The sequence below is a fragment of the Diadema antillarum genome, unplaced genomic scaffold, assembly GCF_040938485.1.
Source record: "Diadema antillarum isolate AM-2024a unplaced genomic scaffold, OU_Dant_1.0 scf00000036, whole genome shotgun sequence".
Lineage (NCBI taxonomy): Eukaryota > Metazoa > Echinodermata > Echinoidea > Diadematoida > Diadematidae > Diadema > Diadema antillarum.
The window spans coordinates 61,061-80,193 of record NW_027270925.1 but is presented as its reverse complement, the minus strand read 5'-3'; the positions used below and the strand labels follow the sequence as shown (position 1 = coordinate 80,193).

At 37.0% G+C, this 19,133-nt stretch overlaps 2 protein-coding genes across 2 annotated transcripts in view; both read left to right on the top strand.

Annotated features, from left to right (window-relative positions):
• Window positions 1–6,122, top strand: part of LOC139745576 (1-phosphatidylinositol 4,5-bisphosphate phosphodiesterase classes I and II-like) — a 134,562-nt gene extending 128,440 nt beyond the window's left edge. The window contains exons 32-36 of the mRNA XM_071655972.1: window positions 176–217; window positions 3,616–3,659; window positions 4,594–4,790; window positions 5,530–5,599; window positions 6,057–6,122. Of these exons, the coding sequence (XP_071512073.1) occupies window positions 176–217; window positions 3,616–3,659; window positions 4,594–4,790; window positions 5,530–5,599; window positions 6,057–6,122 (419 nt within the window). The remainder of the gene's footprint in view (window positions 1–175; window positions 218–3,615; window positions 3,660–4,593; window positions 4,791–5,529; window positions 5,600–6,056) is intronic.
• Window positions 6,123–11,072: 4,950 nt separating this feature from the next.
• Window positions 11,073–17,942, top strand: LOC139708425 (uncharacterized). The gene is made up of 5 exons (XM_071620379.1): window positions 11,073–11,410; window positions 12,085–12,180; window positions 12,968–13,025; window positions 13,990–14,076; window positions 14,663–17,942. Exons 1-5 carry the CDS (start codon window positions 11,235–11,237, stop codon window positions 15,248–15,250), a joined length of 1,005 nt encoding a protein of 334 aa, XP_071476480.1. The 5' UTR covers window positions 11,073–11,234; the 3' UTR covers window positions 15,251–17,942.
• The last annotated feature ends 1,191 nt before the right edge of the window (window positions 17,943–19,133 follow it).

Sequence of the window (19,133 nt, the reverse complement as noted above, 5' to 3'; positions counted from 1 at the left end):
AATGAAGGGATGTTTCTTTATTCCATGAGAGGAATTTGGGTGTGAAGATAGGTGGGAAGCAAACTGGTGTTGAAAAATTGTTTTGCCATAGTCAAGCTGTGCTGTACAGCAAGACTCACTGTTATGTTCTGTTTTCACTGATACCAATTCCATCAACCATTTAAATATGAACCAGAAACACAACTACAGATTCTACTGAACCACTTAGAACCAATGGGTAAGTGTGTCTCAATGCCTTTCTGTAGACAGAGGACCTCACTGTTCAGCTCACATTACTTTAAAAAAAATGCATCTAACATCAAAATCTTCCTAAATTCCATTCTCCACCTCAGGTTTGTACAACTTTCCATCTCTTGAATGATATTCAGATCAGGGGAGTTTTAAGAGAGGAATGCCAACTCAGGGGGTGTGACATCGCATTTAAATCATATTCATACAGAGACTTTGTCATTGGGTGTAAATTTGAGGCGGTGGTAGTTTGTATGCAATTGTTCATGGATGCCATTACTATACTTCAATGGCCTGTCTCTTTTACATTCACCATCACTCGTTCATCTCAATTCATATGAAATTACTCCTCTTCCCATATTGTTAATTTTGCTCAGCATTTTTTGATGACATATTCAAGTAAAATAAAAGGATATTTTGGGATTTTCATCAGTAAACACACAACATGCTAAATTTGATAAGACAAATATGAAATATAATTGCAGTATTTTCAAACTCATACCAATATAAAATGTATCCAGTTCCCAAAGAATGACAAAGATGATTTAAAAACTATTGTCCTTTTCTGTGTGACTGGTCTTTAACAAGGCTTTTTTGCACGCCAATAGTTCCCCAGATACAGCGGTAACATTCCAAATTTGCCGTGAATAGCTTTGAGCATAATCCCGCTCACTTACTAGACACTTAATGCTAGCAGTGTGCAAATGTCCAACATGCTTGTTTTCAAATCCGCTTCTTTTGTTCTGCTCGCGAATAGCCAGGATAAACATGGATTCACACTCATTGGAATGCTTGTCATTTCCCAGGTTGTCACATGACTGATCACATGACACGTTACCGAGTTCATTTCCCAAGAGCAGTGGATGCTTCACTGGAAGTTTCCATCCTCGTGTTTGATTTTGTTTTTATTTTATTTTTATATCAGTTTGTTGATTAATCATTTTCACCATATTCCAGGCATTATATGACCTATATGATTTTTGTATATGATTTATGTATGAATATTTATCCCCCCATCCAACCCCCCCCCCCCCCCCTTCATTGCTATATCCACCCATACCAACAGTCTCAGCCAAAGACAGTGGCGGTAGCAGTGGTCTTCTGCGGTCCGTTTCCATGGGAACGGCCCAATTTCAGTCCGATGCCTTTTCGGGGTTTCACAACCAAAGCATCCGAAGCCGCAGCACCCCCAACCTGGTGCCGCAAGGTCTGCATCCTGTTGTCATGGTGACACGTGTGCACTCTTGTCTATGGTCTCCTCTGTGTCTTGTCCGTTTCCTTGTGAATATTCTTGCGTTTCCATTGTCTGGGTCACACCTTCCTGTCATATCTACTGTATGTTTCAATTTTTTTCTCTCTGAATATGCACCAATACTCACTCAGTTTGTTCTGTGCCAAGAAACATCTTAGGATAATACTGTTTTGACTTTTCAATATGATCAGAGAAACTTGCATATATGCATTTGCTGTTTGGAAGTCAAATAAAAGGCAATGAATGAACAGTAGCGCCATTTCATGTCATTTTTCTGTTTTCTTTTAATCGTGTGCAGTGGAAAAAAAAGTTATGATGCAGATTATGTAAGCCCTTGCTGCTTGAAAAGAAAATGCAAAATCCTTTTGCATTTATTTGTCACGGTTAGTTTCACTGTCTTATTTGTTTTCCCTTTGTTTACAATTCAAAACATGAGTGAGTAAACCCAAAGGATATTCTTCTTGAAGTCTGTCTCATGAAAAACACTGGGCATTTTGTCAAAGCAGCTTTAGAAATGAAGCTATAAAGTAAGGTGTTTTGTCTGATTCATAAACACTCATTTATACAAGTTTTTTTTGGCCAGACTAGTCTTAGTATCACAACCAGTTGCAAGATTTTTGTTGAAATGGCAAGAATTGGATTGGCAAGTTATATCTGGCTTCTATTTTTGACTCTATCCCTCATCCATAGGTCGCAGCTCCACGACTTTGACATTTTCCCATTTAACTGTCATTTCCTATCATTTAGCACACATATCACACATCTCTAGGCACATTCATTCAGTCATTTTTACATTCCATATTCTGTAGCATATCTCCATGATGTTTTGCATGGTATATCATATCTACAGGTACTGCACTGGTTTATGTACATGTATGAGCACAATACATGTATTGCATGACTCTCGAGCAATGTACTTTCTGTGCATGACATTGAATACCAGGGCATGCCCATTTCATTTTCCTCTTTTTGTTGAACTCTGAAAGTACATTCATGTAGGTTTTTTTTTTTTTCATTTGTTAGTTAGAGCACTCGCCATAGGCCCATTCTCATTGGAAAGTTTTGATCGTATCACGGCAATGAGGAAATGTGCGATGCGCATTCTTTTCCACTCACACTGCATAAAAAAATTATGCGCAGCTTGGTAGTATGCGGCATGCAAGTTTATCTGCGATGTAAATCAAAGCCTGGCTGGCGATTTTACGCATGATTGATTTTTTTGTTATTGTGATGCCATAATGTTCTAATTTTTGTCTAACTAATATTGTGATTTTCACTTTCAGTTCAAATGTCCCTCGTGTTTCTTGTTGCATGAGATTTTTAACGTGTGTGTATTCTGTGTTAGTGTGTACAAATAATCAGTTTATGTTGCGCGTAGCAAAGAGCGAAAAGGTAAGAGACTGCAGATTTAGATTTGAATGCAAAGCTTCTTTTTTTCATCAAAGTCGCTAACACTTTTGAATCAATTGATAACACTTTTTTTATCTAATAATGAGATAGATAGACTGCTGTGAAAGTTTGCACAAAGTCAAACTTCTTAAAAATAGCATGATGACATGTGCTTGAAGCTGTTGGCCTGTCCAGTGTACTGTTGTGTTGTTGTCATGCAATTTGTGTTGACTGTTGCTTTTTTTTCCTGTTGTATTCTTATTTTTTGTTGTTGTGCATGATGATATCATAGAACACAAGTGATACTTTTTCAATTACCTTTTTTTCACTCAGTGTTGGGAAAATTTGATTGTTTGGAGGTGAGAAAGCTGCTGCAATGGCAGAACAGCAAAGAGCACCATAAAATTAATGTGTCTTGTTTAAGACTAAAAATATCTCAAGATGAAGCAAAAAGACCAATGAATAAGATATAGCAACACAAATTTTGGTCAGCGTTCATCAGAACATATTTTATTTTTCCCAAATTCACTGGAAAGAACTTGAATGAAAATTATATGATCTAGAGTGTAAAATTGCAATTTTGTTCTTGATATTAAAAACATGATTATAGATGGGATTGGATATATTTGAGCACACTTTTCTAAGATTGCAGTTTTCTTCACTGCATTGGTAGTCTTTGTCCCAGATGTTCTCCATGTTCTGACAACAAAGTCTGTTTATTTTCCTTCGTGAAATGCATACTGCAGAGGAAATCATTGCAGCCACTGTGGATGAGATCAAACAAGAAAAGGTTGGTTCTAAGTCTATCTAGCTGCTTAAGAAATTCCCTACAGAAGTTTTTGATGTCCATGATCTTCACATGGCAGCCACAGGTTCTACACTCAATGGGTTAATTTGCAGATTTTAGCTTTAAATGTCTGGCTAAATCTCAGGGGATGTTTTCTTGGCTATTTTAGAGGCATTTTTACGTGCCTAGATTGATTATTCCAAGCACTGTCAATAATATACTGCAGAAAGTATTGGTGTACTGTTGTCCAGGTGAGCATTTTCAGCTTTGATACTGCATATCATGAGGTTGTTGAAAGTTACAGCTCAGAGAAACTGACTGAGAGGGAGGAAAAATATGGATTGTCTTAGATTTTAGACAAGAAATAAAGATTATCTGCTTTGAGTTTAACCATAAAGAGATTGGGGGGGGGGGGGGGGGCTGATTCAGCCATAAGGTCTCTGTAAGCTCCTGAAGTTTGTTTTATATGTTCTTCTTTGCTAATGGTCTGTAAAAATGCGTGGAAAGTGATCTTGCAATACTCGTGTTAGAGCAAGACCCCTGGGTCTCTTGCTATTTTTCGTATCAAACAGCATTGAAGATATCAAAATATTTTATTATCCTTATCCATCTTGTGTTGCTCAATATTGCACTACTTTTACGTGAGATCACCTTTGTGTTTGATCAACCCTCATCACTAGATTGATTTCATGTTCGATCAGCATTTAGAATATGGAAACATAATTTAGCTGTTCATAATTTGTAAAATGTGCGTTGCCATCGAGTTGAATTGTAAGAATTTGCCACTGTAAAAGCACTGAAAGGTAATGAAAGCAGTCAAATTTCTAAAGGGTGTTAACTTTTGTCATGTGGAAGGTGGCTAGTTTGCTCATCATTTGCTCACTGTGCATTTCATTTTGCTCTGCTCTCTCTTTCTTTTTGCGAAACCCCACTCCAGAAATACCAGAAGGTACTGATGCGGACGGAGGCGGAGCTGCAGAAGCTGATCAAGAAGCACGAGAAGAAGCAGAGCAAGCTGAAGAAGAAGCTGGACAAGGACGAGGGCAAGCTGAAGACGTCCCAGGACAAGTCGAGGCGGAACCTGGAGAAGAAGAACGTGGCTACCGAAAAGAAGGCCATGAAGAGCAAACATGCGTGAGTCCCTCAGGAGCTGTCTTCTCCCTTCTGTGTTTTCTTGAGGTTTTTTGTCTAATCTGAAACATTTTTCTTCATTGTGTGTCTTGCGAGTGTTGATAAAAGAAAAAGACCTTTAGTGATTCCATTAAAATCTTCTTGCATTGAAAGAGTTGGATGAAAAGCTTAAAGGGATGGTACAATTTTGGATGAGAGGGATATTCAGCTTTTAACTTTTTGCTAGATGATTAGAAACCACTTATGAATTATTAAAGAGCACAGAGTAATTCAAAGTTTATTTGAGGAAAATCAGTTTTGAAATTGAAAATTTGAAAACAAAGTAAGACAAAGCGACCCTCATTAAAGGTGGGTCCCACCTATAAGTTTTGTATCATTAGGATTGCTTTGTTTTGGATATCTCAGCAATTTCAAAACCAATTTTCATCAAATGAACTTTGAATTTCTCTTAGATTTGTATGCTCTTTTACATTTCATATGAAGTTTCACATTCTCTCACCAAAAAGTTGGAAACCTGAAGCTCCATCTCAACCAAATTTATATCATCCCTTAACGGGGAATGGATGCATTAAAAAAAAAAAAAAACAGAAAGAAACTAGTGATGATTATTAGTGCTGCTGCATGCAGGTGTAGAGTGAAGTGAAAAGTATCACCAGTGGGCAATCGTTTGAATGTTCTGTCATCACTTAAGTGCCGCTGTCGCTCATTTGTACCCTAATTTCTTGTTTTGTGATGATGACAGGAATGCGGAGGAGGTTAAGGCGAACTGTGCCAAGGCAATGGAGAAGCTGGAAAACAATCTTGAGAAAGAGGTCAGTTTCTTGTTTTTGTTTCTTTGTCATAAAATATGTGATACGTGTATATCAGTATATGAAGTCTTACATCTCCATAAGAGACAGACACCCCATTGAGCGTAAATCGCCTTGTGCCCGGCAGAAGGACGTGAACGCACACAATTGAAAGAAGGTGTGCCTGGCAGAACAACACGAATGCATGCATTGCGCATAAGTATAACGTGCACCTCGCATGCACTCGTGCCATTCTGCAGGGCACACCTGCCTTGAATGGCTTGCATTCGTGCTGTTTTGCTGGGCACACGACGAAATGATGAAGAAATATGTGGCACTATGCCATAGCAGATTGATTAGCACAAATAAGTTTAATAATTCAGCAATAAATGTGCTGGAGATGATGTATCATGTACATGAGTTTGTGAATTTAAAGCTTCTGCGTGATTGTAGCTTTGCCGAGTTTTTCTTTCATTTTCAGAGTGTCTCCTCATGTGAGCCGGATGAGCCTCAGGTGAATTTAGCACACTCTGCAGGAAAATTTTAAAACTATTTCCTAATCATTCACTATTCATCATATCTCATTTTACAAAAAAAAAAAGAGAAAAAAATATAATTTTCATTTGATCTCTATTCTCATCCTTGATAAGGGTTCACATTCATATCCAAAATCAGGCGTGTGCTTTACACTGAGAACAAGTGTGGGCTTTTTTGTTCCTTTTTGTTTGTTTGTTTTTGTTCTGTTTTTAGTTGATTTCATTATGATGCGTGTCTATATTAAACCCATTAGTCTCATCATGCCATGCCCATATATTTTGCAGAAAATCAGAAGATGCTTGATCGATTTTTGGGCATCCTTTTTTTTCCATTCTCACTCCTTCTTATTTGATTTCTATCTTTTAGAATATGTTCCATGCTGATTGTTATTGTGAAAAGACTGTAAAGAACATTTGGCTGATAAACTTTCAAGATTTTGGTTGCTGATATATTTTCCTAAACAACTGCCTACTACATGTATGTAGTATGCATTCTGCACCTTATATGCATGATATGCTATGAATCTTCACATAATAGATAACCAATATATTTTACAGGAACTCTGAATATCCCTGCACACCAAATTTGGTAGCCATTTCTTTATCCTTTCTCAATAAGGAAACAAACATTTGATTTTTTTTTCAGTTTTTTTTTCAGTTTTTGTTCAGTTTTTGTTTCAGTTTTTCAGTTTTTTTTGCTGTGCATGATTAAGTGAGCAAATGAGCACACATGTATTGGGATAAACTCTGACTCGTTTCTCACATTCCAACATTTTGTCATGGTCATTTCTTGGGAAGCAATTACCATTGGATTGAACATTACATCTTCCACAGATCACACCATAAATGATGTGTGTGTATATGTCCAAAGCCAGGCTAAATAAATCTCTCGTTCATCTCCCATGTTCATGTTTGCTGGTATATAATGACTGTAATCCTTAATGGCTTACAAATTGTCATTACTCCTTTCTCAACAACAGACATATTTGTGTGATTTTAAGTTCTATCACTGATGTGTACTCCTTTGAGTTTTGACTACAGACGTACAGTCATTATGCTATGTTTATGCCCTGTTCCCGGCAGCCACGCCATCCCGTTTGCACAAAACTTTGTGCGCCATGGGTAGATGGGATATTCTCCTGTCTTTTCCCCTCCAAATTGTAGTCTTGTTCTTCCAGTCTTTACTATGGTGAACATGTAGATATCAGATGCTGTTCTTTCGGTGTCTGTTTAGGCTAGACTACACAATATTTCTGTTGTGTCATACAATGGACCGCCTCCAAGTTATATCACGTTTTCTTGCATTCACCCCGTTTTATGACATCCTACAAGGTTTCTCATTAGCACCGGGACTGCCTTGGCAATTTTTTTGAGTTAAAAAATCTGACCCAGCATCCACGACAATCATGGCCAGTCATGTTTGTCCATCACGTCCCATCATGTTGTCTCACGTCCATCCCGTTTTGTCGACGGTTGTCTGAAACATGACTGCTCTGGCCGCCAGGAACATGGTGTAAATGCAGCATTACTGTTTGTTTAATACAATGTATGTGATACAAAACAACATACTGCAAATGCGTCCTCCATTGAAATTTTTATGCCTCCGCCACGAAGTGGTGCCGGAGGCATTATGTTTTCGGGTTGTCCGTCCGTCCGTCCGTCCGTCCGTCCGTCCGTCCTTCCGTCCGTCCGTAATGAATTTTGTGGACAAGGTAACTATCAAAACCTGTTGAGGTATCCTAATGAAACTTGGCATGTATGTGTATTAGGGGGTGAAGTTGTGCCTATCAACTTTTGGGTGCACATGCTCAAGGTCAAAGGTCAAAAGGTCAAGGTCAAATACATAAAATTTCACTATTTCCACCATATCTATTGAATGCCTGAAGATATTTTCTTGAAACTTAGTGTATACATGTATTACCCAATTAAGATTCTCTGGTGAAAGTTTAGGTCATGAGGTCAAAGGTCAAAGGTCAAGAGGTCAGGGTCAAATACATAAAATTTCATTTTTTCCACCATATCTATTGAACGCCTGAAGATATTTTCTTGAAACTTAGTGTATACATGTATTACCCAATTAAGATTCTCTGGTGAAAGTTTAGGTCATGAGGTCAAAGGTCAAAAGGTCAGGGTCAAATACATAAAATTTCATTTTTTCCACCATATCTATTGAATGCCAGAAGATATTTTCTTGAAACTTAGTGTATACATGTATTACCCAATTAAGATTCTCTGGTGAAAGTTTGGGTCATGTGGTCAAAGGTCAAAAGGTCAGGGTCAAATACATAAAATTTCACTATTTCCACCATACAGTTGAATGCCTGAAGATATTTTCTTGAAACTTAGTGTATACATGTATTACCCAATTAAGATTCTCTGGTGAAAGTTTGGGTCATGAGGTCAAAGGTCAAAGATCAAGTAAAAATATTAAAACGTCTTTTTTTTCCTCCGTACCTTGGAAAATTGTTCAAGGTATCTTCATGGAACATACATACAATGTACTGACTGGAATTGATTATCTAGAGAATGTAGGGTTCATGGGGTCAAAGGTCAGGGGTCAAAGGTCAAGTGCAACACTTCAAAATTTTACTATTTCCCTCATATTTATGCAAATCCAGCAGGGTTATTTTTTTTTTACACTTGGTGTATGCATGTGTAACCTAATAGAAATTCTGTGGAAATTCTCTTCTTTTGCCTCAAAGGTCAAAGGGTCAAAGATCAAGTGAAAGTGCTGAACTAACTTTTTCCTCCATATCTCAGAAGTGGCTCAAGTTATCTTGAAACTTAGTACATATTATGCATGTTCTACCTGAAAGTGATTATCTTATGAATTTTAGGGTCAAGGGCCAGATGAAAATGGTAACAATTTACTATTCAATTCAGAAATTCACACCAATTCTCCACACCTGTACCTTGAAAAGTACTCAATGCCTAAATGTATGAATGGGTCAAAGTCAAGTTAAAGTCCTTAAATCCCTAGATACATGCTCTCCTATTCATCCAATTAAACCTAGGTCAAGGAAGGTGAACATTCAACACATTTGTGACAAATTTGTTATTTCAATATTTTGCCAATTTTGTGAAAATGTAATTACACATTGTCCACATGTACTATCTAGACCTATTGGGAAAATCATGCATTATGGCGGAGGCATACCAGTCGCCAAAGCGACATTTCTAGTTTTTTTCTTGAAATACATCCTGTATTAATACTCTCTGCTGCCTATCGATAGTAGTTTTCTTTTTGTGAGATTGCAAGACATGTGACAGACATACAAATGGCACCATTGTCTCGCCTCTAGTGTGCTTTTATCATCCACAAACAGTAGACGTGCCCTGTACGTTACAGCTCAAATACATTGTCATACAATGCTCAAATACAAATTTTATGCTTGTACATATATTCTGTCATCCAAATCTTGTGTGATAAGATCATCAAGTTTGATTAAATCATAACATGATCTTCATCATGAAGCATCTTCTTTGAGTTGAAGGAAATCTTTCTTGCTTAGAGTTGCTTTACAGAATCAATAAATTGCATCATCTCACAATTAATGTTACACTTCATGATTCAAATATGATGTGAAGATGAGTAAATGACTAATATGTAATGTAGTCATTGCTGAAGAAATAACAGATAATAATAATAATACAAAGATCATCCATCATACTATACTTAAACCGTGATTCAAGCTTTAAGCTGCATTCATCTCATCACTACATGTATGTCTGTGATGTCAGATTGACATGACAGACTTGTGAAGGGGTGGCAATTTCTTTTCAAATCCCTAAAATTAGTAGAGTGCCTGTACTGTTTGAGAATCCGATTGCCATTCTGTTCAGTTTGGTTCCCTTTGCCACTGATTTAGAAAGAATAAAATTGCTGCGTCACTTGCTCATGCAATAAATACACTATTGCCATCGCTCCATCAAATTTTTAGGGCTTACAAGAGTTAGCAATTCTGTTTAAATTGATGCTGTAAAACATTACGTAGAGTTTATACAATTGATTTTGCAGTCCTGCATGATTAATCAGATGCTGCCAAATATTTTTTGCTGGGGGACAAACATCAAGAATGCTTTGCTAGTGCTTTTACACCTAAGTGTTGTACACCATTTATTAGCTTTGTGTAGATAGATATTGAGACCAGACAGCCTTAGAGTACAAACATGATTCCACTGTAGGATGAAATGCAAGCAAGTTTGTGCACATTTCAGGCATCATTGCAAGCACCGATGCAAAGTGTTAAATTCTTTTAGGAAAGCCTACTCACTGCACATGTCATATGTTTTGTGAATTTGGGTGTGTAAAAGTATTTCACAAGTGCATAGATTTGCCATAGGGAGCCAGGGTAAGAGAAAAAAAGAGGTAATATCTAGCTTTTTCTTTTTATAAGAAGCCTGAGTTTGCAACTTCCAACCATGGAGACAGAATACATCACAGTGGTGTTTCGGCAAGAATTCTTTTGATGTTGTTAATCACACAAGTATTAGTCAGCTGACAAAAGTCACAGTTTACACAGATTGTTTATGACTTATTATTTGTCAATTCATTCCCAACACAGACATTTAAGTAATGCAAGAGAGTTTCTTTACCAGAGGGAGAAAAAAAAGATAAGGGAAAAATTTCATGCCTGCCTGAAGATTGACTCAGCCAATTGGCCCAATTTCTTGTACAGGTCAACCTCGATTATCTGGCTGGCATGTCTCTTATCTGAATTTCTACGCACATACTCTCTCAGTGCAGACCAAGGAAAAAAGTGATTTTCAATTTCAATTAAAACTGTCCCAAAACTTGATTTAACTATGATAGGCCTATGTGTTATGAGTTTCACATTAAAATGTTTTAAATTTCTGTAAAACCCCCCCCCCCCAAAAAAAAAAACAACAACAACAGACTATACTTTTGATTGGCTGGTGTAAATTGCACCACTGTTTCTATGTACACTACCTAGTACCTAGCTACCACTTGATTAGCAGCTTTATGTGTATATATATATGTACATAAACAGTGTTTCTCAAGTGTCCAGCTGAATTGCATATCCGGACAGGCACTGGTTCTGACATGACGGGATAACAGAGGTCAGACTGTACATAAATTTGCTTTTGCACCCTCTCTGTAGATGCTGAGGAAGCAGGTATCCCACGAGGACTCCCTGATCGACCTCTACCGCAAACACCTCTTCCTGGAGAAGGAGCTGAGGGTAGAACATGCCGAGATGCTCTTTGAGCTCCAGATGGATCTCATGGCCGCCATTCACGAGAAACAACTCAAGAAGCTGGACGCCCAGCACAAGAAGTAAGCTGACCCCTCCCAACACCCACCACCCTCTTTGTATCTTCTTTCTGTACTCCTATCATATTGGTATTCTTCCTTTTACTCATTATGGCCTGAAGTAATTTTGCTTATGCTTTTACTCTTTTTTTTAATTGAATTGGCAACTCGGAATTTTACTGCATATTTCATATTCTTGCATGATCAGGTGGAACTGGTTATATCCTAATCAAATCTGCACGGACTTTTAAAATATCAAATTTAGATGTAAATGTAACGAAAATATTCTGTAAAATGTTGCCAATCTTAGGATCAGTTATAAACTTATTGTAATCATGATTTAGTATTTAACTTATTGGGGCAATAAAAAAAGTCAGTAGATGTTCATCTTGGATTTAATAATTGTGGCAATAAAAGAAAGAGCACTCTAAAATGTCAGGGTTTTTTAATCTTGGAGTTGATATTTGTGACCAAAAAAATAAAAAAAAAAGAAAAAGAAAAAGAGAGATACATCACTGGTAACTGACTTGTTTATCTCAATGAGCATATGTATGTTATTGTGCATTTTAGGAATGAGGAATATCAGCTTCTAATAATTATGTACAATGCATCTTTGGTGCAAATGAATCTGGGAATGCAATCTTTGTATGCAAATTCTTGGCACAATTCTTTTTAATTTTTGTTTTCTTTATGTGCAGAGTGGAACAAGACCTGCGGAAGATGCTTGAAAGCAAGAATATTGAGGAGATGAAGAACATTGGCAAGATGAAAGGAGGCAAACAAGAAATCAACAGGTGATTGGATCGGAATCAGTCATCATTTTCTTATCCCTGCCCTTGGTGGGCCAGTCTAGCATCAATCATTTATCTTGTCGCAATGTTTGTAGAGCAATCTTCATGAGTATAGACTCTTTGTGAAGTGGTGTGAGATCATGTGGGCCCCAAGAGTGTGAAATTGAAGTCGATTCACCTTGCGTCCGGCAGGAAACATTGGTTGCCATAGTTATCAGCTCTATACACTTGTACTCCCATCCAGTAGGTAAGATTAGAAACTGGCAACCTCCAGGAGACTAGTCTGGTCACAAAATCATGTTGTGGTATTTTTTTTTTTCCGTTCATCAGTGGAATATCAATCCAATTCCACATCCCATATCGCATGTAGTTTCAGGTTCTTGTGGGACAGTGGCTAACTAAATTGATTGCTTCTTATGTAAGCTTTCTACAGTGCCTATTATATCTACTATATCTCTCTCTAATCTCTCTCTAATCTCTCATATCTACCTGTTATCTGTCACAAATTATGTTCCTTATCTCTCTTTTTTTTAGATATTTCTCTTCTGAAGTAGCATTGTTTTTGTTCTTTGTTCCTCCTGTGTTGATTTTTTTTTTCATGTGTATACCATCTATTTGCCTTGCATATGTGATAAGTGTTTCACCCATGTGCGATATTTTGCACACTTTATTTCCATTGATACTGCTGTTTTGCGACAACAGTTTAATGAAATGCTCTGACTTTCCTTAGATATAATTCCAAGACTGGCCTAACTAGTGTCTTTGTTTTGGTTGTTTTACTGTTCTGCAGGTTAAAGAGAGAAGCACGCAAGAAACACATCGACCAAGCAGTGACAGAGAGAACACACGTAAGCTACATATTCTCCATCCCCAACAATCTCCTTGTCAACAAAATATAATTTTCCAAACTGAGGGCGAGGACTCTTGCAAGTTATGTTCAGGCAGTTTATGAGTTTATTCAGTGTTGTTTGAGGGGATTATGGCCTTTCTGAAGAGAATGTACCTGTATATATCTTGTGCCAGAAAACAATTTGCCTGGTTGATATATCTGCAGAAAAGATATGACAAAACAAAAGCTTACTCAAGATAGGAGATGTCAATTAATTTCTTTCCCTTTTCATTTGAGTCATATTTTACCAAACTTGTGTTGGAAATACTGTTCTCTCACTCTGTAAAACTATGTTTGCAATTTTTCAAGCAAAATAATGGAGACATGTAGTATAGCACACACATGATACTTCCCAGAAACAGATGTTACTCCAGAAAAGCTGAAAGAAAAAGACTTGTGCATGCTGCTGATGCAGTGATAGAGTTTTGCATGTGTATGGAAATTCGATCACCTTGTGATATGTGTAAAAGACCTATAATGTGTATGTTTAAAGGGATGGTACAGTATTGGTGGAGATGAGAATTGGGCTTTTAACTTTTGCGAGATACCAAGAAAACACTTATGAAATAGTACAGAGCATACCATTTTAAGAGGAATTCAAAGTTTATTTGATGAAATCGGGTTTGGAATGACTAGAACACCCAAAAACAATGTAAAACAAAGCGATCGTAATAAAATGTGGGTCCCACACTTTATTAGAATCACTCTGTTTTGGATTTCTAAGCCATTTCAAAACCAATTTTCATCAAATAAACGTTGAATTCCTCATGGAATTACACATTCTTTCATATTTCACAAGAGGTTTCTCATCATCTCACACACACACACAAAAAAAAAATGTTAGAAACCTGAAATTTGGTCTCAACCCAAACTATACAATCCCTTTAATTCTTGGTTGTCTTCTTTTCTCTTTTTCATTCCAGTTGATACAACTCCAGAAGAAGAAGAAAGATGAGCTGAAGGAAACGATGAAAGAGCTTCAGCAGAACCTCTCCCAGGAAGAGTTTGATGTAAGGGTCATGTCTCCTTTATTCCTAGGCAGGTCATATAAGTCTAGATGACTGCACTGAACACACGTTGTGTTATGAAATGAAGTTTCTTTTCCCTATCAAATCTTGTGCTGTTATTTTGTTGTGGCCATGCTACTTCTTTTTGTCAATAATAAAAAGTCTTGAGCAATATGCAAAATCAGGACATACAAAAAACAAAACAAAACACGACAAAACGAAGAAGTCATACAAAAATTCTCTGTAAGCAATGAACATTTTTTTTTCTTTTTAAAAGACTTCTTTTTAATTGTCATAAGCATTCTTCACTTTTCAGCTGATGACATTGAGTTAGTATTAGGAAAATCTTGCAAAAATTTTATACTGTTTGCATGAGATACTAATACTGCATGTAGACAAACACTGTGATCTCTGCCCATTGCATTTATATGGTAATTCTATATACAATGTACCACGTGTGTACTCTGGTACCGAGGTACTGCAGTTCACTCTGCCAAGTCATTGAATTAACTTCATCAGTAGAGATGCAATTTGTTTGTCAAATTAAGTGCAGTTTCTCCATACAATATTTTTCTTTTGCTAACATCAGATGCAAAATGTCATTGAGGAGGACTACAAGCAGAAGTGTGAGCAGCTGATCAAGGATCGCAAATTCAAGCGTCTGGCTTCGGACTCCAATGGCTCAATCGTTGCCATGGCCGATGCGGACACGCCTCGCGAAGTGGGCCAGAATGGCATCAACGGAGACATGAAGAAGTCGTCCAGCGGTGGCCTGAATGGCATCTCGGATGCCTCACCGGTGTCGGAAGTCGACCCCGCCACAGGGCCGGACTCGAATGGCGCCCTCAGCGGTCAGGGGCTCATCACCACCAAAGTAAATGGGACCGAGGAGAGTGGGGACGGTACAGGTCTGGTGGCTGGCGAGGTAGAGGTGCACGCAAGCCTGGACGCGGGAGAGCAGCCCAGTGGGAGTAGCCAGGAGGAGCCCAATGCAAATAACTCGGCGCAGACCAGCCCGGCCGTGGAATCCGAAAGCGTTTCCAACGGCAGCATCGTCACAGGACTGAGTCCTCCGCAGCCGAAGGATGTGTGCAAGGATCTTGAGACGGGGGAGTGCTCCAAGATCCCCGACAGTCCGGTGAAGGCCACACCAACGGTGGAGCTGACGAGGCTGTAGTAATGGCAGGCGGGTTGTTGCCATGGCGACAGTAGTGCATCAGTGGTGTCACCTTGCATGAGATGCCTTCTGGAGTTGCTTGTTGCCGATGTGTCAGATGTGTGTGGTTGTGTCATAATATGTGTGCAAAGGATATGAAAGTAATGCACAAGGGAAGTTCCTGCATTATTCATGATATCAATTTTGTTAACCAACCATCTGTAGCAAAGTGCAGTCTTGTTACCTTAAAACATCAAAAGCTGCAACATTTGAAAAAAAAAGCTAAGAATGTGTTGATTTATAAGATATACTGCAAAGTCAATTATGTTTTTGTGCTGTGATGTAAAGATGTAACAAAGTAAAGTGTACATGATTGTAATATTGTTGTAAAGGATACTTTATATGAACTGAGACAAAAACACAGGGACTGGTGCTTATGTGTAAGTGTATTATGGGTGAAATTTTTTATCTGTTCCATATGTCAGACCGTTACAGATTTAGATTTGCGGTCTATTGTAAAGAAAGAGATAATTGAAACAAAGTGTGTGCCTTCAGAGTTATAGATCATGAATAATTTGTGTAGCTATGTTGTCAACTCACCTAATTTAGAAGCATATTTTCAATGTGTGTACATGAATCCATAGCTCTTATATCAAGCTGTAAGAACCAAATTTGATGTATACGACATGGGATATGAAGAATGATGCTATGTTCCATAAAATTTCAATGTATCGTTACCTTGTTTGAAGAACAGTAATGGGATTTCACTTCAGAGAAGTTCATTTTGCCGAAAAATGATGGCAAATATTCACTGAAAAACCCAGGGTATCATGGCTTTATAGTACCTGTTTCTGGTAGTAGGAGAGTGTATCACAGACTTTAATGTATGCTGCAAAAATCTACGTATTTCTGCTCTGACTCATTTCAGCCTTGTAGACTATATTGCAAGCAAACAGTAGCATGGTATGGTGTTGTCAAATAGACCAAAAGCCAAGGTCTCTCTCATAATGTGCAAATATTCGCAACTGCCAACATGATAACTCAGTAACATAGAGTGGATGATAGTTTTATATACTGTAAAAGTGGAAATTTTCAAATGAGTAATTTTATCACACTCGGTCAGGTAAAACAAATTTTGTGTGTTTTGTTTTTAATGCCATTGAATCAAAATAATAGTATAACATGGAACAGGCAAACAATTTCTGTGGTTTTAGTTTCATGTCACACAAAATGTGCAAAAGTTTCCACTTTTACAATAACAAGGAGGCAAGGTAAAAAGCTTGCACTCCTCCTGCAGAACTGCTTTTAATTTTTTAGCTTAATATACTAAGAAGCCAGATTTGTCATTGAATTCACTGCCTTCTGCTTACTCAGAAATGGGACCAAACTCTTTAATTTCCTTTTGTGAGAAAACATGTTAGATGTTGACTGTGACTTTCAAACAAGATCCTGGACCTTTTAGATACTTTTAATCTTTTAAAGAAAGTCATCCTCAAACAACAGTAACAAGAAAAAGGTTATATGGGCAAAATGAAAGAGATATTGCTAACTCAAAGATTGATGCAATTAGTAGGAATTGAGTAATTGACTCCTTTGGTGCTACACTACATTGGCAGTTGAAAGATTTGTTTTTTCCATGCATAGCATCCCTTTAAGTATCCAGGTTACTTATAGTCCTGTGACATTCATGGTCGGGTATATCTAGGAGTGTGTAGCTTCCATTGTTTCATTTCCGCTGTACTGCTGAGGAAACTTCGCTTTGCTCGCCAGCATTGAGTTGTGATAGAATCATACAGAATTATGCGTTTCAAATGTGTGAGGATTAGGCATGCCAGAGTGAAGGGGTTTGACGGAAGTATAGTATGATCTACCAGCCATCCTGCCATACTTGTATCAGACTTATTTGGGGCTTTCGTTTCTTCACATAGTTCAAAGGTCATTCCATGATACAAAAACAAGCAGAAAGGTAATTTCATTCCAGCTAATTTCCATCATAGGTAAAAAAGCTAAAAATCTGGAAGTGTCTTGATAGGTCCTATTTTTTCATATTTTTATGTTGATTTTAGAACATCCAGTACTACAAGGAAAATTTTTAAGTGTCTGCTCTAAATTTTCTTGTTTTATAAAGAGAAACTATGAATATGTTTTGTAAAGTGCTATTTATAGTAATGAGTTGTTGTTATTTTGTACAGGCATGATGCAATGTGAAATGATATTGATGTAAATAAGGAGAGAGAGAGAAAGAAAACATCTGTGCTGTGTTATTTTATTACAGAAATGGATTATTAATTGTACAGGAATATTCAAATTTTGGGAGTATATGGTACTAGAACAGTAATTATTGGAGGCATTATATGAAATTCAAAGCTACTTTTTGACTATTTTTTTTATTTTGAAAATTTCAAATTATTCATAATAGCTTAGTCCAAGTTTTAGATATGTACTACTTGCAAATATATTATGAGATTTTCACATTGCTCTGTATAGAGTATTTATGCAATGAAACATATGCAGAATTCTCAAATAAGCCCCTTTTCAGTGTTAGAATCCTCTGGTGTATGTTAACCTGTAGTTGTGAAGAAAAAAGATTGAATCAGTGTGATCTACTTCAGATTACAAATCAGTTTCCTTTATTCATGCACAAATACATTTTTTAAATGCCCTTAATGACAATTGAAATAGAGCAGTTTTAAGTCACCATGGTAGCAGTTTTTAAAGAAATTCTGTGAATGAGGAATATCAAAAAGTTTGTTTTTGATAACGTGATTATCATTTCGATTTTACCCCCATATCATTTGTTGATGTTGTAGATATATTTACTTGTGCATGTGGCTTATACATTCAAATTCACTCATAAAAAGGAGATTAACGCAAATCGGTAAAAATGTTAGTCACACAAACAAACCACGTTGCCTATGTAATAATTCTTATTTCATGTACCATGTTTGTTTTGTTGTTGTAGTTTTTTATCATTTTTTTTGAGACTATGCATGCCCACATTAACACCAATTCTTTTCAGCAACATTGGTAGCAAAATTTTATTGGGACGGAATTGTTTTGTTAAAAATTTGTAAACACTTTTTGTCGAGACATACACATAGTCTTTTCAGTAGTATGCATCTTTTGTAAGTTTGCCATGATTCATCTGATATTGAAGTCTTTGAAATGTACTATTTTTGACAAATTTTTATTATAATTATTATTTTTTTCTTGAGGATCACATCCCTAACCTCCGGTGATTGTTCATAATCTTACAAAGTCATTACTGTATAGTGTGTAAGCAAAGCCCGGAGGGTTATTGGTAAAGGCCTGAGCAAACTATTATTGTATCCTCTTTAAAGTTTCTCAATTGTGTATGTGATCTTGTACCACTTGGAAAATGCATAGTCATGATTGATCACCCAAAACCAATTTGAAGGAGATAAAGTTACATTTTCATCACCAAATGACCATTTGAATGTTATATGGAAATCTATGAGCATCTTTCTGTATATTCAAGATTTTTTCTTCTTTAATCTCTTTGACCAATTGTATGTAGAAGGTGTAAATGGTAAATGCATTTCATATGCATTTAGCATGAACCAATACTGTCTGGATGTTTTATCATGACTCCTTTTTCCTCCAAACATATTTCAGATGTTTTTATTGCCTTTTAACCTTCTTTTTATGATAGTCATGCTGATATGTCAATTTATACCTACACAAGATGAAAAAAACTGAATGGACTGTCCTGATGTCAAAACATTTTGATCAAAATAATTTTTGGAAAGACTTCTCTGTGTACTGGAAACATATATGAACATTCCTGTTGGTTGTGTTTTGACATTGATACTGTTGGATAAGGCTCTTAGAAAATGTGAACTTGCATGAGACAGCTGCAAGTATTATCTGGTCATTTTGATAT

What these genes read in the sequence shown, in the direction of transcription:
- LOC139708425 (XM_071620379.1), top strand. Translation starts at nt 11,235, where the DNA reads ATGCTGAGGAAGCAGGTATCCCACGAGGACTCCCTGATCGACCTCTAC. An exon ending in CAGTGACAGAGAGAACACAC is followed by an intron (nt 13,026 to 13,989) that starts GTAAGCTACATA and finishes TTTTCATTCCAG; the next exon opens with TTGATACAACTCCAGAAGAA. An exon ending in TCTCCCAGGAAGAGTTTGAT is followed by an intron (nt 14,077 to 14,662) that starts GTAAGGGTCATG and finishes TGCTAACATCAG; the next exon opens with ATGCAAAATGTCATTGAGGA.